General features: G+C 39.2%; 1 protein-coding gene across 7 annotated transcripts in view; it reads right to left on the reverse strand.

The window, feature by feature from the left end:
• Positions 1-1,733, reverse strand: part of PTBP2 (polypyrimidine tract binding protein 2) — a 94,870-nt gene extending 93,137 nt beyond the window's left edge. For 4 of the 7 annotated variants that reach the window (XM_034437271.2, XM_034437270.2, XM_034437269.3 and 1 more), the window contains exon 1: positions 1,520-1,733. In XM_034437271.2, coding sequence (XP_034293162.2) covers positions 1,520-1,722 — 203 coding nt within the window. In that variant the 5' untranslated portion in view covers positions 1,723-1,733. The remainder of the gene's footprint in view (positions 1-1,519) is intronic. The other 3 variants (XM_060690045.2, XM_087889978.1, XM_087889977.1) reach the window with 1 other exon arrangement.
• Between the last annotated feature and the right edge of the window lie 21,527 nt (positions 1,734-23,260).

Consider the following 23,260-nt stretch of genomic DNA (forward strand, 5'->3'; position numbering starts at 1 on the left):
TCATTGAACTTTTCAACCCCCAGTAGGCCAACCATGGATAAATCCAAGAAAAGAGAAGTTTCAGAAGAAAACAGAACGTTTAATTCAACTACATATGCTAGTTTGGTGGCCGCTCGAGAAATAGTCAGGCACGGGAAGGGTTTTGTGGCTCCCAGTGTTTTCTTTTCTGTGGGAAACTGGTCCAATGGCTCTTTGAGTGTTTAAGGTTGCAGACCCCTGTACTATGCCAATAAATTAGGACGTATTAGATTCTTGGGTAGAACTTGACATGTATGAAGGCCAACACCAGCTAAAGAACTGGCAGGTGTGATTTCACATTATTGTGTGTAATAAATAATAATAAATGATGATGATGATGATGATAATAATAATAATGGTACCTAATTATTTTCCCCTTGACCAACCAATTTTAAATCACTGACAGTTCTCAACCATGAATTCCCTAAGGCCCACATTCAAATACTCCAGCATCCTCCTGTTTAAAGTGGTATAGAGCTTTATTCCCAAAGCAAATTTAAGTACTGTAGAATTATAAGGGTGATAAAAAAAAAAAATCATCTTTCTTGATGTCTATGGCAGGGGCTGCTTGGCCTCCAATACAAAAAAAAAAAAAAAAAAAGAGGGCCTCGTCGTGAGTCTGTGGCTACAGACTTAGCCACCCAAATATCTTCTTCCCGCCAATGGGAGAGCCCTGTTGTGTGTTGTTTCCATATGGCGGACCACCCCACAGCCGTTTCCTCCCTTCGGCTTTTGACAGGCGGCCTTCCACGCGTACAAAGGCATCTTTTCTGTCTCGGAGGGGGGGAAAGAAGGCCGCGGAGCAGCTCTAGCGGGGGAACAAAAGAGCAAGGCGTCTGCCCCCTGCTGCTCTCCGGTCCCTCGTCTGAGGGGAAGGGGAAAGGGGGTGTCTACTACAAAAGGGGGCCGGGGACTTGTGGAGCGCGAGCTTTCCCCAAGCCCGAATGAAAAAGAGGGCCGTTGGGGCGGGGGGGGGAGAGAGGGGGAAGAGTCATGAAGTGTGTTAAATCCACTCCTTCAGCATTGAAGGCCTTGTTCTGATTCACCCAGCCACCCCTCCCCCGGCTTGGATAACCCGGCATCTCAAGAGACCAGCCATAGGATGATGCCTCATGTCAGCGCTTCAGTTGCTGCTGCGGGCCCAGTCCCTGAGAGGAACCAGAGACGGGAGAGGGAGGGGGAAGCTGTCTTCCCGTCCACCTTCCCGGCCTCCTCCTCCTCCTTCTCCCCCCCACTACAAAAAAAAAACAAAAAAAAACCACACACCCCTTTTTCCTCTCATCCCGAAACCTCCTGGCTCGCACACCGCGAACCAGCCGGCCGAGGATGAAGGGGCTGAGGAAAAGCCTAGCACAACAAGGGATGCGCGGCCAGCTCCCCCGTCAGATACGATGCGAAGACAAGAAAGGCGGGAGAAGTGGCGGCGGCGGCGGCGGCGACACAACTCCCTCCTCCCTTTTCTTATTCCCGGCCGCCGTCCCTCATTCACTCCCTCACTCACCCGTCCATCGCCGAACAGGACAAAGCGCTGGCGACCAGGGCAGGGAGCCGCGCAGCTAACGAGTAAAGAGAGGGAGCGAGAAAATGGCGGCCGGGCCCCAACGGAAAACACCGAAGGTTGCCGAGCTCTATTAGGTTCTGCTCCCCATCAAATCGGCGAGCTCTTTTGTTCTCAGTGAGCATGCGCGGAGGTGGCTCGGGCATGCTCAGTCCACAAGACTGAGGGTTTGGGTTTTTTTGCCCTCAAAAGATTAGGAAGGTGTAAAGACAAGGGAAATGGGATGTGCATACACGGGGGAAGGGGGGAGGGTAAGACGGACCTTGGGTTCTGCGTTTCGGTCATTAGAATATTGACTGAGGCAAAGGCATTTATTCAGGATCTCCTTCCGAGCTGCCTTTATTTACATAGAAAGATGATTTTCAGAGTAGCTCATTGTGATCTGAGAAACCCTTTCATACTAGGCCCTGTTTTTCTTTGGTGTGGTAAATATTGAGTAAATTATTTACAGGATTTTGTTAGACTTCCAGCACATCTTCAGTCAAACATAGAGTTTCTTATTTGTGATTAGCATATTTGTGACACAAGCTGGTAAGGTTTTTGCAGTATTCCTCAGACTCTATATTAAGTAAAGGTTTGGAAAATGTAGGAACACTGAATCAAAAAACCCTGAATTTGCCTTTTAAAAACATGGGAGTTATTTTAAGGCATGAGATAATCATTGTGGTTGCATTTGTATATGCCTTCCCACCCGATTTTTAGAGGGGTTTCAAACTCCAAAATTGAATATTTAAATTTATAAATATGTTCCAAACCATTACCATAACTTCTAGAGCAAATTTGATCACCTGAGTGGTAAAGAGGCTAGGAGCAAGTGGAACTCTTAACATAGTTAAGTCCTGTTTTCACTATTTCTCCTAATCAGGGCTTCATTTTGGGGTTGATTATGCAAGATTATGCAAGATCATAATCAGCATGTGTGGACAATTAGTAACTTGAGACCTATTTACCATTATCCTGTAAATGTTTACATGTAGCCGCCCAGAGTTCCTAGTTATTAGTTATGCGACTAATAAATAAAAAAATAAATAAATTTCCATTGCTGAGCAAGACAATTGTGGAAAGGAAAATCCATCTGGTTCAGTTCCAAGCTGGGAGAAAGACACTGGATACATGGAGGCTGATTGCAAAGAATGGTTTATTGATGTAGCAAAACCACCAACCACATATGATTTGGGGACAGCTGTCAAAATGGAGTTGGGGAGGGGGGGTTACACCTTCTTTGGGCTTTGTATTTGAGCTTCCTGTTCCTGTGCAAGAACATGTCCTTTAATATTCTATTGGTTGTTGTCAGATTCCTATGGGGTTATGTAGGGGTCATAGCTGGCTCTATAGGCAAAAAAGGAAATGCAAATCCTAGGTACTTGTCCAAACTAATCTGGTCAACCTCTGGCTTGTTGTTTATCTGAGCTCTCAGGTTTTGTGACTTTGAACTGCTCTGGGGTGGTGCAATGAAGGGACTTGTGTTCTGAAAGGGTGTTGGACAGTTCCTATTGTGGCTAATTGTTTTCATCCTGTGTTGGATCTTGGGTGAGGGGCTGCTTTCTAATCCTACCATTCTGCCAAGGAGTTTCGAAATATCCTGTCTTGAATGGATTTCTGCCTGCAGTATTTGCTTTGCTTATGAATAGAGCTATCTAGATACCTGTCCTCTTTCAATAAGCTCTTTATCTCTTAAGTGCTGGCATCTGATGTGGGCTATTAAGAAAGACTTAGGGGCTGCTTTGTCTTTAAGAGCATGTTTCCCCGTTTCACCTTTAGGGAAATATAAAATATTTTGCCTTTTTAATATTTCCCAAAATATTTCATTCTTCTAGGAGGGGGGGCTTTCCACACAGTTAAGTGAGTTTTGCCCAATTTTACAACTTACCACAATGAAGTGAATCACTGTAGTTGTTAAGTTAGTAATATAGTTCTTAAGTGAATCTGGCTTCCTCATTGATTTTGCTTGTAAGAAGATCACATAAGGTGATCACATGACCCTGGTATGAATACATGCCATTTGCAAAGCATCAGAATTTTGATCACAAGACCACAGGGATGCTTCAATGGCTGTGTGAAAAACAGTCATAAGGCACTATTTTTACTGCTGTTGTAACTTTGGTCATTAAATGAATGGTTGCTAGTCAAGAACTACCTGCATTTGTATTTTAATTTGGATGCTTCAGGGAACCAATTTTCATTGGCTCTCTTTATTGATCATTGTCACTTACTATTGGGGGCCATAGGGAAGCAATGAGCTGGCTCTTGCAGTAAGCCATGGATTGCTTAATGGTGATTTGCGTTAGCAGCATAATTGGCTGGAGTGATCCAATATCCTGAACTATTAACAACTAAGCTCATACATCACACTTAAGCCAAAAGCAAATAGACCACATTATGGCTAACAATATACACCCAAACACTTTGTGACCTAGTTCCACAAGTCAGCGAAGATTATGTAAACAAACCAGAAAACCTATGTACAAACATAGTATACAAACCAGTATACAAAGCACCATATTACATGTACTCGGTCACTTTGTTAGAGGTTCTATTGATATGGTTTATTGCACAACATCATCAGGATTCTTTTCATAGTTGGGTTCACAATTTATAGCTGGGTTCACACATTGTGCTAAGTAATATTTGTTCAATGAGACAGAATAGTGTCTAACTCATAATGGCTAAGATAATATATTAAAACAAAATAAACCACATTATAACTTTACTACCTGTACTTAGCTCCAGTCATATATGCATCAGTGGTGGGTTTCAAATTTTTTTACTACCGGTTCTGTGGGTGTGGCTTGGTGGGCGTGGCTTGGTGGGCATGGCAGGGGAAGGATACTATAAAGTCTCCATTCCCTCCCCAATCCAGGGGAAGGTTACTGCAAAATCCCCATTTCCTCCCGATCAGCTGGGACTTGGGAGGCAGAGAATAGATGGGGGTGAGGCCAGTCAGAATTTTGACTACTGGTTCTCTGGACTACTCAAAATTTCCACTACCGGTTCTCTAGAACTGGTCAGAACCTGCTGAAACCCACCTCTGACATGCATGCTGTATATTGGCAAGTAAAATTACAAAACAATGGAGACAAAAGTGATATGTGCCACCGATAGAAGTGTGCAGTGCAGTTTACTGAGTCCTTTTAGAATGTGGGGAAAGATGTTGATACAGAAAGAAAAACAAGTAAACATCCAAAAGAATCTACTGAAGGGGTTGCTATTTTTGCAGATTTTTTTTCCACCACTATTTTTATAAATAACACAAGGCGGCAAACATATCTAATACTCTTTCCTCCTCCTATTTTCCTCACAACAAAAACCCTGTGAGGTGTGTTGGGTTGAGACAGAGCGATTGGTCCAAGGTCACCCAGCTGGCTTTCATGCCTAAGGGAGAACTGGAAATCAGAGACTTCTCCTTTCTAGCCTGGTGCCTTAACCACTAGACCAAGCTGGCTTAATATGTAGTTCATATGCAGTAAAATTAGCTTTGCTAATATTTCAATGTATTTTGGTTGGTAATCCTTCTATGCTTACCTAGGAATACAGATACAACATTTCCAGGAATTTGGAAGCCAAGAGGAAAAAAAATTCTTTGGGGCGAAAACTGGATTTCAAAGGGAAAATGGAATATACACAATTCTTTTTTTAGCATCATTCACAAATACATAATTACTATGCTATCTAATTAGTACATTTCTAAATCTTTGACCCTTATTTTATCATTTGCATGTGTCTGAAAAACCAAAGGCCTGCATCTATTGAGGTGACTCTATTCTTTCACATGTTCATTTGGAATGAATATTTCCAAATATAGGCCAATTTCTTTCAGCTGTTATGTTTTAAAAAGAAACTAGCAGGAAATATTTCACCCATTTTTTTTCCAGTTGTTCAGAGAAAGCAAAAAATATCAGAAAAAGGATTTTAATGCTATTTTTTTTTAACTCTCTTAGACCTTCACATTTCTAGCCAGGAATAAGTTTCCCTGAGCTAAATGGCATTTCTGAGCAAAGATGACTTGAAAAAGATTTTTAGAATAGAGAAAAAAGAATTACCATGTGGAAATAATTATTACTCCTTCCCTCCCTTTCTATAGTCAGATGTTCTGATTGCTATTCAGTTTTGAATCTCTGGCCTCCTGCAGCTTTTAGAATTAACACTGTCCCAGGAACGGCTGCCAAAGAAGACAGCTTGGGTTTTCTTTATCCAGCAGATGTTGATGTCCCTTGCAATTTTTTCTGGTCCTGATGGCAGATGCAAAAGGCATTGGGAAAGAATAGGTATTAGATTGAAATGCTGCCAAAAACTACATGGATATGTCCATGTAACCGTTAGGAGTCAAGTCTACTGAAAGAAGTTTTTTATCTTTTAAATAGGGAATGAAAAATTAATTCAGAATTAGTGGTTTTTAAGGATAACTAAAAAAATAAGAGCTAGATTCACACCTCGACAAAGCTACAATTTGTTATATTTTGTAGATTCAGCAAGGGACTGGCTTCTCATCACACATAGTTAAATGGGAATAAACCAGAACTGACTTTATTTGCCCAGTCTATTAAGCCACAAGGCACAATTGTTGAGTTCATACACCACACCAAAAATAAACCTCATTATGGCTTAGCGAGAAGTGTGAATCCAGCTAATAGCTGTTGAAATTGCTTCATGTTTGCCCAATTCCTTACTTTGAAATACAATCCTGTCAATTCCTCTGCCCATGTGGGCATGATGGATACTTTTACTCACTGAAATGATTCATTGGTGATCACGGGAAGAAATACTGACCCAGTGAAAAGAAGACAGACTGGAGGGAAAGGTGTGTGAAGAAAGTTATAACAACTATGTTATGTCTGTCTTTGCATGATACTCTTATTCTGGGTTGAAATGTGCTCAACTGGTTTATGGATTATGCAAAACCCAATGAAGGTATTTGCATAACACACTTAACCAGGGAAAAATTACTTACCAAGAGACCTGGAACCAGATTACCTAGTCCTAGCCAAATGGAGGACAATCTGTTTTTTAGAGTGCAGCCATTTTGATTAACAATCCACCAGCTTTGCAGAGCTTGCCTGGCTGTTTCTTTCTGTTTTTTAAAAAGGAACAGTTAAAAGTGTTTTTTTAAACACAATGACACAAACTGTGGTGACAGAAAGGAAATGAAGTCACCATTGTCCAACATAGAGATTCAACACTGATTATAAAATAGAACAGAAAAAGAGCGTGTCTGATTAAATCCAGAGTCCCATCTTTATCTAGAAATTGGAAGGGTAGATTTATTTCATACAACAAATTATAAACTTTGTCCTGATTATAACAAAAGTAAAATGTCCACTATCTACTAGAACTCAGGTTTGGACTCCATGTGGTTAAAACAATAACCCTGCATGATGCATTATGCAATGTAATAGATATTTAATTGGTTGGTTAACTATGACAGGATTGAAAATTAAAGGCCATCCCCATATGGGCTGAGACTTGAGATCTATTCTGTTTTCCTTGGTTTAGTTTATTTAGCTTTCTAACAATGCAAATAGGAGTTTCTTCCAGCTGTGTAAATGAATGCAGATACAAAGTATTGTTGGAAGAAAAATCCAGTCTGGTGCCAAGCTGGGAGAAAGGTGCTGGAAATAAAATGGAGGCTGATTGGAAAGAAGGATTCTCTTTATTGATGAGCAGAACCAATAACAGCATGTAGTTCTGGGACAGCTGGCAAATTGGTTTGATGAGCACATGGATTTTTATAGGGTTCTGAGATGCTCTAGAGAGTTTGCAATGTAGTGAGCCTGGTATCTTTTGCTATTCTAATGGTGGTGGGTTAATGCTTTTATGTTCTAAAGGTCATGTCCTGTTCTTAGAGTTTGAGTGGGGCATGTAAATTTTAATCCCATCATCTGGAGCTGAAGGTGTTTTGTTTGTCAATAGGCTGGCCTGGATTTCTTAATGGGCACAAAATATCCATCTCTAAAGACTTCAGGCATCTGCTGGAGGCTGTTGGGGCTTCTTTCTGCCTTTGTTAAGGTTTTTTTTCCCTCCATTTCCCCTTTGGGGAAATATAATATATTTCCTCTTTTAATATTCCACAGAATATTTCATTCTTGTGGGGGTGAGGAGGCTTCCTACAATATGAACATAAATTTACTAGATAAGAGTCAGGGCAGCATTAAGCCAGTTCTAATGTGTTGTTCAAATTCTAGCCACACTTTCTATAAGTGTTACAGTAACTCTCTGGTTAACTTACCTTACTGTAGTGTACTGGGTAGTTGTTGATTAGGCATGCCTGTGATCTGGGGTTGTGGTTTGATTGCCTGGGGCTGCCTGTAGGTGTTTTGCTCTTGGAGACTCCTGAGAGTTACAGTAGTTCTTATAAAAGGTTCAAGAGAGCAGCATCAAGCTTGTGACTCCAGAGTCTTTTCTTTGTTAGCTGGAAACGACACAATATTTTCTGTGAAATATATCCGGAGAACCTGTTGTTAAAGGAAAAGCAAACCCTTTGCTCAGATAAACTACCAAGCCATTACTTTAAAAGGAGTGCAGTAGTAAATGCTGTAAATCAGCGTTTCTCAACTTTGGCAATTCTGAGATGAAGGGAACCCAACTTTCAGAATTCCCCAGCCAGCAATTGAATCGCCCAGGTTGAGAAACTACTGCAGATGAAGAATTTATTACTAAACCAGGGGTAGCCAAACTCTTGCATGTAAATAAGACCTGCAATGGGGCTCATACCAAAAACAGACTAACAAAATCTTACCAGTGCAGTTGAATGCTGATTTTGCTTTCCCAATTACCCTCTTTCCCTCAAAATATAATAAGCCCAATCGGGCTTCTGAGCGCATGGCAATAAGGCCAAGTGCTTATTTCAGGGTTCAAAAAAATATAAGACAGGGTCTTATTTTCGGGGAAACACGGTACTAGCAGCATGAATTTGAAAAGCGTTTTAATAATGCTAAACCAAAGCCACTAGAAATACAATTAAAATGATTACTGGCAAAAAGATCACAGTGTAATATCTATCAGTGTAAAATACACTGATCAGAAACATTTTGGAAACACATGAACACTCAAGCACAGCTTTGATAAAATAGTATTACAAGAAAGTGTCACTCCCAAGTTTCATAAAGCATGTTCATTACATATACTACAGTGTATGCAAACATTGAACTAGTGGGAAGCTAAGGGTGAACCCTGTGCTTCTTCTAGTTAAAATTCTGGTACGGTCAGGATTTCTGCTGATTTAAAAGTTACCATTCATCCACGATTACATGCCAAGCAATACTACTTGTTGAAATTGAAAACATTTTTGCTAACCTCACTGGAGAGCAACATTTCAGCAAAATAAATCTAAAGGGCTTTCTCTACTGTTCTGGAGAAGGAAGATTTCAGAGTGTTTCTCACCATAAATACAATTAAATTTATAAACTTGTTTCTGGACTAGCATCTGCATCAGCACTTCGATAAGGTGTTAAATTAGCACCAAATTTTACAGACAGTGCTATAAAATCAATGCATTATGGGAGGGACTATCAACTTTTTTTCAGGCCATTAAATCTGTGAGTTTAAGAAAGAAATCTCAGAACTCTGATCAAAAGACAGAACTTTAGTGATAGGAAATTAGTTGTGTTCTTGTTAACTTCATTTGTTTGTTTCTTATTAGTCCCTCAGAGAAACTCACCATATTCTCATAGAACCCTGGATGTACAATAGAACTATTGTTGAGTTTTTAAAAAATCTAGTACTACATATTGTGTTCCTACTATTTACACCCAAGGCATACCAAGGGGTATAGAGAAAATTCAGGAAGTTGTGAAGATTCTACAGGCACAGCATCTTACAGCAAGTACTCTTTTATGATCTCTCATTTATTATATTAGATTTCTGCAAAATTGAACCACCATGTAACATCCCTTGAACACTACACTGGGGAGGACTTAGTGATAGACAAATAGTGTGAACAAATTTTCATGTAGCAAAGAAAATGATGAAGTCATGAAATGAGTGCTGCTGTAAGATTATAATTTGGAGTTTCAAGCCACTTTAGAGTCTCCTCACTGGCCATTAAAAAAAACACATTACTGTAATCTGCAGTCCTATAAGCACTTAACAAGGAGATAGCACAGAAAGATTTATTTGAATGTAAAGTTCTTACAATTGGTAAGCTAGGGAAGAGCAGTGGGTTTGAATTGAAAACTCTGATTCCTAAGTATAGATATATTTTTATTTTATTTGTATCCTGCCTTATTGGGAGCTCTTTCAGTCAAAGTTCAGATCAGGTTGCAGAACAGAGACAGCATTGATTGCACTCAATGCTCTGGCAGGAGCAGGATGGGGGCTATTGCTGAGCACATTGTAAGCCGCCCTGAGTCTTCGGAGAAGGGCGGCATATAAATCAAATTAAAAAAAAAAAATGGGGACCGTGTGGCCATCCTTGGTATTTTTGACTTCTCAGCACCATCTCCCTCTGGATTACTGCAATGCACTCTACATTGGGCTGCCTTTGAAAAAGCATTGAGAGGTTTCAACTACCACAGAATGCAGCTGCATGAGTAATAAATCTATCAAATATTTGGTACATGTTACAGTACTGTTGCATGAGCTACAGTGGTTGCCACTGTGCTTCTGGGTGCAATATAAGCTGCTGGTTGTCACATTTAAACCCCTCCGTAGCTTGGGACCATAGTGTCCTGCTTCAGGTTTCAGCCACAGATGCACAGACGGTTTCTTGGGAAATTACCAATTTTATTTTCAGGCAATTGAGTGAGCTCTATAGCAAAGAATGTCAAACAAAGCAAAGGCTTGCCTGTGAAGCTTGTATTCAAAAAAGAATACGGAGAAGAATTATCCCAAGTTGGTCCAAGTTTCAAAAGCTGGTTGTCAGCCAGTTCAAGGTCTAAAGTACAAGAGTAGAATTCCCCCACGGAAGACACCCACAAGTCAGGCATTGTTTCCAACAAGACAACAGAGGTAAAGCAAGTCTTTTTTTTATAAGCTGCAGCCTGCTGTCACTAATTAGAATGCTTATTCTGTTGCTCGGCAAGTAGCCTAATAGACTTCCTCTGTTCTACTCTCCTTTCGATGCAGGGACCAGGAGTTCTTAAGTCATCCTCACTAGACAGGTCCAGCTGCACAGCCGGTGCTTATGATTGATCAGCCACATATGATGTCCAGCTTAGTGTTTCGTGAGGCTGACATTCCAGAGGCTAAACTGGAGCAACTTCTTCAGCTTCAGAATCAGAATCTGAGGCCACAGCCTGTGCCATGACACTGGGCTACCTAAGACACCATCTTCTCCCAGGAATTTCTTCCACCTGTTCAGCTTGGACCAGCAAGTTGTGTATGTTACAATCCCATCAGCCAAGGAATATTAACTGTTCAGAAATTGGGAGACATGCTTTATGTCCCTTAGCCCCTACCCTCTGGAACATTCTCCCTGCAGAAATCTTCTACCACCAAATTTCCCAGTGCATCATATTCCATTGGTACACCCCTCCCTAATCTTACCACCACATTCCTTCTATCCTCTCTCTTCTTTCTGTCATCAGTGCTGCTGATATGTGGCATCTATCCAGCATCTTCTCTTCCCTTACTCCCTTCATTTGCTGCTGCTGCTGTTTCCAAGGATCCATACTTGTCATCACAAAGCCCTCAGTGTTTGCCTTTTCTTGTTCTTATTATTCTTCCCATGCCACTTCTGCCTGGAATAACCATGTTTCAAGCCATATCCAGATCAAAACAGCTTTATTTCGTTCTTCTATGGCCAAAGCATCCCAAACACATTTCCGTTTGAGCACAGAATGCACAGAAAGAGCTGGAAGGTTTAGAAAGAGAACATCTGCACATAGGCAATGCTTCTTTATTGATATATTTTCATTTTATTGACTTTTTAAACACAGTAATGTTTTTAATCAATGTTTAATTATTGGCTGCACTGTTCTTGTTCTTTATTCCTCTCTCTTTTTTTATCTTTATTCTATCATGTTTTCTATCATGTTTGATTTTATTGTACATTGTCCAGATTCAGTTTGGATACATTGAATTGCACTGTAGTGGAAAAAATAATCTAAATGTAATAAATAATGTAACCTCAGTATTTCCTCTTTTGTTATGATGTGAATCAAATACTGATAAATTTGTTTCAAATTCCACCCCTCAAAGATTTCTTCTTCTTCTGTGGTCTCATTTTTAGACATTTCTTCACAAATTCTTAGAAACATGGGTAATTTAGTGTTTACTAAATTCAAATAAAGCAGATTGTTTGAATTTAAGAATGAATCAGGCTCAGGCACCCAAGAAACTGGAGCATACCAACAATGAAAATGGAGCAAGTTGAAAGTTGAAAGCAAAGTCTTTATCCACAACATGGTAGAGACTGAGAAACTACTGTGTTTCCCCCAAAATAAGACCCTGTCTTATATTTTTTTTGTACCCTGAAATAAGCGCTTGGCCTTATTGCCACGCACTCAAATGCCCAATTGAGCTTATTATGAGGGGATGTCTTATTTTGGGGGAAACAGGATAGGAAGTGAGTAATTTGTGCTGTGCATTTCAAGGCATTGGCATTTCTTCTTTTGTGCTTTCCTTCCGTTCCCTTGACTTCATCCATAATTCATTGTATTGTTATTTTTAGACTGGTGGGCAGAGGTTCTTTTTGTTTTTGGACAGCACTTGCTGATTATACAAAGCAATCCTATGCACATAGATCAGAAGTAAGTTAATTCCCAAGCAGTAAGTTAGTTCCAAGTCAGTAGCTATATAACTGCACTGTTAGATATATTATCAGTAAATGGCAGGATTCACACGACAATAACCCCAAACCAACTAAACCACATTATAACTTAATGTAAAGTATGGTCCCGGCCATATATAGAAAAATTACAAAGTATGTTTTTGGTGGGAAATACATATACAATAACACATGTCAGATAAAGACTTTATTTCAAAGACTTAAATCCTACAGAGGTTTGCTAAATAGTTTATTTAAAAGTAAGTTCTGCTCTTATTTGTGGGCCTTAAAATGAGGTAAGTCTGCAGCACTGAACTCAATGGTTCTTGCTTTTGAGCAAGGAAGATTAGATGTGAACTGTAACTATGCTAATAATAATACAAGTATTTTGAGCATCTGAAGTAACCCTGGCCTAAGCATATCCTTTAATCGGCAAAGTAGTCTTTATAACTACTGTATTGCTAATGTAACACTGAAAACAAGACTTTGCTTATCCAAAGAGAACATTACACGAAACTGAAGTTCTCAAGTTATATCCCAGAGGGGTAAAGATCAGGAGTGAAAATGACAGAATACAATTCAGACTTTTAATTCATAACACCATCTGATGCAGTTATCTTACCCACAGTGCTCATTTAAACTTACTGTTACAGCTTCTATTAAAACTTTTCATTTGTTTTTATTTTATTAGGGATGCTCTTATGCCTTTTAACTATATTGGCTCCAAGTTAAAAAAAAATAGTTTCCTAACATTCAATATTTGCTCTGTTGCCGTGGGCTGCAGATAGCCTCCAGCTTTGTTTTTATGTCTTGCAAAACAAAAACAAAACAAAAACAAAAGAAGCCTCTGGCACTGCGATTTTTTTAAAAAAAAGAATTTAAACAAGTACATGAAACTTCTGACAGATTTTTTTTTTAAAAAAAAAATAACATCCTCCAACCTCAGGTAAGGACAAAGTCTGAACATTCAGTCCTGTGATGTCCATATTCCTACTCTACTCTTGCCTTACCTAAAATTTAATTCACAGTAATCATGTGAGGCTTAATCATGCCATGGTTATGTACAATGAAAACTAGGTATTCGAATGATATATGAATCCATCCAGAGAGTTCTCCTTAGTTGAAAAGTTACTTCCTATGTCTTCTGCATAAAAGTCAAAATAAGATGTAATTCTTTATACTTCATTTTTTGAGGTTGATTGGAATGAATATACCAGGGTTATTTATTCCCATTGGTTTCAGATTCTGGAATAACTTAAAATTGTGGGATAATCCTGTCTTTCGCAACATTGAATAATCCAAAGGTTTTATCTTTTTCCTGTTGTGGCCCACCAGCGTCCAGCAGAGCTGGCAGCAGATTCGGACAGTGAGGAGGTTGGGGAGGAACGTGGGTCAGTCCTGGAGTCAGGGGAAGGCTCGGACGATGGCTATGAGTCAGAGGCAGAGAGGGAGCCAAGGCCACCTGGTAGTTCTTTGCTGCCTCCGGAGTCTCCGGAATCTGACATCAGTGAGGCAGAAGAACAGCATGAGCCTGTTCCCAGTGTGCGCGTGTGCAGAGCTGCCAGGAGACAGGAACAATTAAAGAAACAGGGTCAACTTGGGAGTAAGGCTTGAAGATGATTGGCCCCTCCCATCTATATAAATAAAAATGTAAATGTCCGTTTGTACATAACCACACATCTCCGAAAGTTCTTCACCGATTGCTTTCAAATTTTGACACAACGTTGCATTCGACTACGGGTGTGTTTTTATATACCTATATTATATACATGTCACACCTATGACAGGTAAAAACATGAAAAATATTGGAAAACATTGAAAGACATTGACAAACATTGAAAAACAGCGCCATCTGCTGGACGAAAAACCAACATGGCAGCCTCCTAGCCCTGATTACACTCAACAGATTTCTGCTCCTTATATTTAGACTCTCCATATTGCTTCTAAGAAATTGAGCATTTGGAAGGCAAAGACGCCTGAGGGCCATATCCTGCCACCAGGCTCGGCAGGTAGGCAGCCGGCTCCCCATCGGGAAGCCCTTGCAGCCAGCACTTCTAGGGCTAGGCAGGGCCTGCCCGAGCCTGGCTCTGACCTCCCCCTCCCCCAGCCACCCCGCAAACTAGCCTCACCTGCCACTGCTGCCCATCCCCCTTGCCAGCCGGTCTCGGGGCTCCCTCCAAAGAACACCTGGCAACGAAGCTGCCTGGGTCCACCAAGCAGGAACCCTCCATCCCTCACCTGGCCCGAATCGCACCTGGCTGAGCGCTACCATGGGCCCCGAGGTCAGAAAGACCAGCCGCTAACCGCCACTATGCGAATCCAGTTGGTGAGTGGGAGATGGAGGCAACTGGAGCCTTGGGGTCGCTTTTGATCAGCGCCCCCTTTGATTCCCAGGTGGGCACTCTGGCAGTTCATGGAGCCTACATGAAAATTTCAGCCTCTGGCAGAAAAGGGGCTCCGGGGAGGCTTCGAGGGGCGGAAACAGGCAGAAGGGAGGATGGCTGGCCCACATTCATTTCGCCTGGAAGAGTAGGGGATTTAATCATTCCCCTGCCCTTGGCAGGCGGGGGAGGAGAACTGTGCAGCAGGGATCCAGTGGGGTGTGCGTGACTCCTGGCTTTGCCGCTTTCTTTCTTCAGGTGGGAAGCCCCAAACCAGCCTTGAACCCCCGCCGTACCCCCTCCCTCCCTCCCTTCCCTTCTCTGCCCTGCTATGTGTCTCCTCGTCGAATCCCCAGAGAACATCTGTGTAGGGAAGACAGAGGGGGGGGTCGAGTTTCTGCTGTGGTGCAGAGAGCTGTGAAGGCCTGGCCTGAAAAGGTAAGGGTGATGACGGGGGATGCAGAAGAGTCTGGGCCAGAGACAGAGATAAACAGAGAGAGAGGGAGAGAGAGACATAGAGAAATACAGAGAGACCGGTGGGGGGGAGGAGAGACACATACAGAGATACAGAGAGAGAGGGTGGGAGAGAGAGAGACAGTGAGAGATACAGAGAGGGGGGGAGAGAGAGACATAGAGATACAGAGAGAGGGGGAGAGAGACACACATAGAGAGATACAGGGGGGAGAGAGAGAGACATAGAGAGATACAGACGGGGAGAGAGAGAGACATAGAGAGATACAAAGAGAGAGGGGGAGACAGAGAGGGAGGATTTTGTGGTTCCCATTGTTTTTTAGCAACCGGTTCTCTGCCCTAATCACCAGCTGGGTAGGCGTGGCTCGGGGGCTGTCATGTGATTATGAAAGTGAGTTACGTCGAGTTGGCCACGCCCACCAAATGTTCGTGGAGACTTTGGAACTTCAGCCTCGCTCTTTTAGCCCAGCGGAAGAACCAGACTGGGCCACAGCAACGCATGGCCGGGTACAGCTAGTAAGACATAAAAGAGAAGCGAACAGGATGTGAGCTTTTGCAGGAAGCAATTAGTTCATCTGGCTGATTCAAGATTTGAAAATTCTGTTTGTGACTCTGTGCCAAGTTTGGCCTTGCCCTGCATCTGGAAATTAGCTCTTTGGCAGCGTTCCACGTGAGATAGGTGGGTGTTGATAACCTTCCTCTGAAAAACTGTTTATCAAGTCTTGCAGACTGTAAATGAAAGTAATTTACAGACATACGAATTAAAGAGGTTTGCTGGGACTAGGTTTGTGCTGTTTAATTTCTAAAGAAGCTTAGGTCAGAACACTTCCTAATAAAATTCCAATTTTCATGACTTAGTCTGAGAGAGTAACTTTACAACAAGCTCTTAGTTACAGCCTCAATATATTGTTCATTGTCAACATTTTCAAGAGGAATATAGTAGATGGCTGGGTAGAATGCTACCAAAAACAAAATTATGTTGGAAGATGTTTCAGAACTGCTCTGAAAAAAGAGGAATCCATTTTATCTGGAGATAAAGTCCAGATTCTGGACTCAGATTCTGACTCTGAAGCTATGCGTGAATCCTGTTTCAATTACAGTTTTATAAATAAAACGTGTAATTACTAGAAGAGGGGTGATTTTGGAGAAATTTAGAGTAGATATTATTGTTGTTATATTGGCTAAAGTGAATAAAAGCAACCCAGTGTCAAAAATGTTATCAACAATACCTCACTGGACATTTCTTATGATCAGTTGGAACATCGTATTACTAGCATAGAATGACTTCAGCAGTCTCAATGGACAATCCATTGGACAATTCTGTGGACCATTATTCTAGGGCTAAACCACCCAGAATGCTTTGCTTGGCCTGTTCAGAAAACAATAGAATATTACAAGAATGGGACATGCTGTTTTCACATTTAATTCTAATGAACATACTCATTAAATCATATCATAAATCACAATTTGTTTGGTTATGACTTTGTACGTTGTATGAATTCAGTCATTTTGGTTTATAAGTCATAGTTTATCACTTAATGCATTTTTGGTGATGTATTCAGACAAGGGGGGAAGGGATTGTGGGGCAATTTAGATTCCAAATGTGAAGTTTATCCAAAATAAAGTTTAACTTGTAAATAATTAGATGAATCAAAATGTTTATTTCAAGGTAGTAAAACTCAGTTAAAAATAAGCTCAGGAAGTATTTTTGAATTTGGGGTTCTCTCACACATGTCTGATTACTAGATTACTAGGTACTCTAGACAACAATGGAGAAAAAATTGCATTGGCATAGAATAAAATAAGATAAGGAAGCGTCCCAATTAAGATTCTCCTCAGACATAGCAATCATAAAAAAATCCCTCATGATAAAAATGTTATTCAAATTTGTTCAAAACTTATACACGAGCATTGATGCTAACTGAAAGGAATTTATTAGGGAAAAAAATGAAGAGCTGTAAAAAGTTAAACATCTATTATCCTTGATAATTAGAAGGCTTTTAGCTATTGTAAGGTTTCCAGGCTTCAAAGTGTTGCTTACTCACACAAACTTCATTTTGAATAATTAGCAAAACAAATATTGGTAATATAATATCATTTCGTACAGAGGCACACATCTGTAACAGAAAGCTACAGGTAAAAAATGCAAACATTTCTCTGGCTAAACTAGGCTGTCCACAATAATGGCCACTGGCTTCAAAATAGCAGATGTAACTGGGTGATTCTAGCTCTGCCTTTTTTTACACATGTGCAAAACATGTCATGCATGTTTTAAAAAAGGAACTGGGCCTTAATAACCCAATTGTGCCAATGATTTTGAAGCCAGTGACCACCATGGACATCACTGGGCTAAACCAAATAACAGAAGATGTTCATAGTAGTTTTTTCTGATAAACATAACATTAAATATTCACATCCAACATGCAACTTCTGAAATTTCAGGCAAAGGTGTTCTTTCATTTGTTTATATTCTGTTTCTTTAAAAAGCTTAAGATCTTGTCCCAAAAGAAAATCTTCAAAATCTAATTAACTATCCAACCTCTTTAGACAAAACTTTACTTTCTGATTCAGCAGCCTAGGCCTGGACAGCGCTGCTTGTTTCTACGGTACGTAATAAGTAAGGTATTTTTTTTTTTGTTTATTTATTTTTACTACAGTTAAGAATTCAAGAAAAATGCATCCAAACTCACAAGGTGCCTAGGGGTAAAATCATTTATGGGATTCTCTCAAAAACCATTTTAAAAAGAAGTTTATTTCCAATACAGGTAAATATTAAGAATGTCCAAATCATCCATGATCCAGTCTGAATCATCAGTAAGTTTCAGATGACTGATTCAATTATGAATTCAATTTGAATTTTTAAATTCTTGTTAAGTGTTTAGTTGCACACATGACAACTTATAAACACAGAATTGATTCAACAATTGGATCTGATGATTCAGCTGAAGATAAAATTCAACCGAATTGCCTTCAAACCGAATCTTTGAATTTCAACTCCACGTAATTTTAACAAGAATTTCTGCATCTAGATTATAATTCAAAAGGCTGCCTGACATTTCAAACTCTAGCAAGGGAACACTATGAAGGGGTTTCTGTATGTATATGAATAACTTGATGAATTTGAATGTGTGAAAGCCACTCCACTGGAAACTATTGCATTTGCAGTTATCTCAAATATAACAGAAACTTCTTTGGAGAATTTTATTTCACGTTATCAAGTTAAATGCATAGCTAGCAGAAAGGAAGACTGTGACAATAATGCTAAAGAAATAAGAAACTAGTACAACCTTCCCTAATTTGACACCCTTATTATGCTCAATTTACAGCTCTGAGAATTCCTAACCAGCAGGGACCAAAGTCTTAGAATTCCTGTTGTAATGTAGCTAACACAGGTAGTTCTCTCTCTTTTTTTTTTTTTTAAAACAAACTTTATTCGTATTTAAAAAAAGGACATTTAAAACAATTATAAGAAAAACTGAACAAGTTTTTCTTAATCAAACACACAAATTACAAGTACATATACTATACATATATAGTGCTCAACTTCATCTATCAACTACTTTCTAATGTTATATATACATATATATATATATACGCACAGTGACTTATTTCCTTCTATATCTCTCTGACAGTGCAGTTGTTTATTTACATTAATTTCTCCTAACTTTCATCTCTAAGCATTCCCTCTCTCTGACTTATCCACTGGTACCAGCTATTCCATATTTTAAAGTATTTTGAATCTTCCTTATCCTGTAATTTTAGGGTTAATTTATCCATCTCTGCGCATACATAGATTTTCTGTATTACTTCCTGATCAGTTGGCAAACGGTCTATTTTCCAGAGTTGTGCCAACGCTAATCTTGCCGCTGTTATAATGTGGAGTATTAGGTATTTTATGTCCTTCCTAATATTCTTATTGATCATGCCGAGTAAAAAGACTTCAGGTGTTAATTCAATTTCGTGATTTGTTATCTCTAATATCCATGTTTTTATTTTGTTCCAATATTTTTTGATTTTTGGGCAAAGCCACCAAGCATGGTAAAAAGTTCCCTGCGCTTTTTTACATTTCCAGCAAGCCGGGTTCACATTTGGATACATTTTTGCTAACCTTGCGGGTGGCAGATACCATCGGTACCACATTTTATAATGATTTTCTTTGTATGATACCGATTTTGTCATTCTATAGTTATCTTCCCATGCTCTTTCCCAATCTTCTAATTGTATATTATGCCCTATGTTCCTCGCCCAGGCTATCATCTGCCCTTTGACCAACTCTTCTGCCAAATCGAATTCGAGTAAATATTTGTAGATTTTTGAAATTAATTTCCCTTCTTTTGATTCTAATAGTTTGTCTAATCGATTTTGTTTTAAATCTATTCCTTCTTCCTCTTGGTCTTTTCTGTATCTTACTTTTATTTGCGAGTAGGGCCACCAGTCTATTCCTATTCCTTGTTCTTTGAGCTCTTCCCTAGTTTTCAATTTCCCCTGAACATCTACTATTTCTCTGTATCTTAGAATCTTTTGTTTTGATAATATGTTGGGGTGAGTTATTGCTTCTATAGTCGATAGCCAGCCGGGAATTTTCATGTAGCCATGTTTAATTTGTAGCCATGTGTTAATTAAAGATCTCCTAATTGTATGGTTATTAAAATGTTTATATATTTTATTTCCTGAACTCCATATAAAGGCGTGCCATCCCTTCATTAAATCATGCCCTTCTAAATTTAGCAATCTTTGATTATCTAAGGTTATCCAATCTTTAATCCATAATAAACTGGCAGCCTTGTAATATTTATCCCATGCCGGGAGTCCAAATCCACCTCTACTTTTATCATCTTGTAGTATATTCAATTTTATTCTTGATTTCTTCCCTTCCCACACGAATTTTTTAGTTATTTTATCCAAATTATCAAAGAATTTCTTATCTAATTTTATTGGAATTGTTTGGAATAAATAAAGGAGTCTTGGCAGAATGTTTGATTTTATTGCTGCTATTTTCCCCAATAAAGACAATTTTAGTTTCCCCCATTTTTCTAAATCTTCCTTTATTTTCTGGACTAAAGTATCATAATTGTCTTCTTTTATTGTTGTCGTTTTGGCCGTCAAATTTATCCCTAGGTATTTAACTTTTTTAACTGCCTGCAGACCGGATTCTTTTACTAATTTCTCTACTTGTTTTGTTATCATGTTTTTTGTTATCATTTTTGTCTTTTCTTTATTAATTTTTAAACCTGCTACCTTTCCAAATTTTTCAATCTCTTTTATTAATTTTGGGGTTGTTTCTAATGGGTTTTCTACGAAAAAGACAAGGTCGTCTGCAAATGCTTGGACCTTGTAATCCTCTCTCTTGATCTTTAATCCTTGAATTTCTTTATTTGCTCTAATTCTGATTAATAAATTTTCCAATGTTAAAATAAATAGTAAAGGGGAAAGTGGACATCCCTGCCTTACTCCCTTATTTATTCCAAAAAATTTTGTTGGGTCACCATTCACCAAGACACATGCTTTCTGATTCTGATATATCGATGTTATCATTTTAGTAAATCTTTCTCCAAAATTCATACTTTTGATTTGTTGCTTCATAAATTGCCAGTTAACTTGGTCAAACGCTTTTTGTGCATCCAGAAAGATCAGTGCTACCTGTCTCTCTGGATGCACCTCATAATATTCTAAAACATCCAATGCTATTCTTAAGTTGTTTTTTATCTGCCTTGTAGGCAGAAAACCATTTTGATCCTGGTGTATTTTATTTTGTAATATTATTTTCATCCTATTGGCAATTATGCTCATGAAAACTTTATAATCGGTATTCAACAAAGAAATCGGCCTATAATTTTTTATTAGTGTGGTATCTGTCCCCTCTTTAGGTATTAAGGAAATATATGCTTCTTTCCATGTGTTGGGTAGTTTTGCCTCCATTAGGGCCTCATTATATATTTCTAACAGTATTCCATTTAATGGATCTCCAAATGTCTTATAGAATTCTATTGGTAAACCGTCTGTCCCCGGGGTTTTGTTATTTTTTTGCCTCTTCAGTGCCTCTTTTAGCTCCCCCATCATAATCTCCTTATCTAATAATTCTCTTTCTTCCTCTGTTAGTATTTGCAATCCCTCCCCTTTTAAATAATATTCAATTTCCTCCTCTGTTACTATATCCGGCGGTGACGTAAGAGTCGTGGCGGCACAGAAGAGAAGAGCTCTCTCTCTGTTGCCGATTTTCCGAGCTTTGGTACCTGTTTTTGGCGGAGACCGGTCCCGAAGAGACCGGGAATAAAGAGGGGAAGCTTTGGGGGAGGCGAGGAGAGGTGCGATCTCCCGCCGTACCGTAAAGAGCCCTCAATCCAGGCTCGGGAAGAAGTCGGCTGGCGCGGTGAGCACAGTCGGCCCGGAGACCCGAACGAGCCGATTGAGATCACTGGGAGCAAAGGAGGGAGTACAGTGCAGAACTGCTGAGGTCGAACAGGAACGGAACTAATTTGGATTACTAATTTTGGCGCAAAACCGAGGAGAAAGTTTCTTTTCTTTCCGGAGGGACAGCGTGAAGAAGGAAGATCTCAAAGTGTAACCGGGCGGCAACTGAAAAGGCGAGCAAAAAGGAAGGGGCAAAATACGGAGCAGCGAAGAAAGTTTAAAAAACTTTAAAACAGACAAACGAAGGTGAGGAGAAATAACTTAAACAGAGGAGATTAAAAGAAGAATGGACTCTCTTTTTTTACCTCCGCTTCTAGCTGCCTGAGCGGAAGGAGTGAGAAAATCTTGGCAAAGTAAGGATTACATACAGTGACTGTGCAGAATAGAGGCCGCCATACTGTAACCGGAAAAGACTTCAACAGTTGTAAAAGAACTTATTTCTTTTTTCTTTATTGAAAACATACCGAGGCCAACAAAAACATTGAAAAGCACTGCTCCAACTTATCATTATTTCCTTTACTTAAGTATAGATGAATTAATATTAATGTTATTTATTGGAATTAATCAATTAAGAAATATAGAGTATATTTAATCAATTTAGAAAATATTTATAATACATAGAGATTTAGAAGTACTATTATTAGAACATCATATTACTATTAATTAATTAATTATTATATATTAACCAGTATATATTATTAGAATATTTTATGTTTGTGGATCTTATTGAATAACTAATTACTCGATATTAAGATACTAAGAATTGATCAATTGTATAGTCTTTAATTAGATAAGATATTTATTTATATATATATTTATACTGGTAGCAATATTTATACTCATATTTATATTTAGATTTATATCTATATTCTCATCACATTCTTAACTGAATTATATATAGGGAGAACAATACAAGATTTTGAAAGAAATGACTAGCACTACCACAACCACGTTGAAAACAGCTAAGAAGCCAACACCATTTTTAACAGGAACAACGGCCTCCCCAGTGACACAGAAAACCTTGGAGGGAATGTTTGCATCAGACAAGCAACCCAGTACACCTAATATGCCAACAATGCAGGCCACGCTCATAACAATTCAGGAAACTATGGCCAAAATGCAAGAGTGTATGACCAGAAACCATGAACAATCCAGAAAAGACATGGACGAGGTAAAGAGAGAAGTCAAGAATGACATTCAAAAGATTGATGGAAAAATGGACTTAATACAAGAAATCATTCAAAAAAATGACCAAAGGATAAAAGAAATAGAACAAAAAACTGAATTGACGGAAGAAAAATTAGAAGCATTAGATACAAAACTGACAGGATTAAATAAGGAACTTGAGAACACTGTGGCCCAATTAGAAATGGAGAAGGCAGCATTCTATTTGCGTTTCCAGAATGTAGCGGAAGACCGGGAGGAAGATCTGACGATAGTAATGGCTGAGATGATAGCAGAGGCACTCCAGAGAGAAAAAGACGAGATAATTAATGAACTAGATGAAGTTTACCGAGTCCACACTAACTATGCCCGACAAAACAAACTCCCTCGGGAGGTACACATAAGATTTGTAAGAAGGAAGGTGAGGGATATTGTATATAAGATAACAAAGGACAAACCAATGTATTATAGAAATAAAGAAATAATCACCCTAAAGCAAGTACCTAAAAGAATACGAGATTTGCGAAGAGATTATTGGTTCCTGGCCACGTTACT

This window comes from Pantherophis guttatus, chromosome 3, assembly GCF_059756535.1.
Source record: "Pantherophis guttatus breed Tessera chromosome 3, ASM5975653v1, whole genome shotgun sequence".
In the NCBI taxonomy this organism is placed as follows: Eukaryota; Metazoa; Chordata; class Lepidosauria; order Squamata; family Colubridae; genus Pantherophis; species Pantherophis guttatus.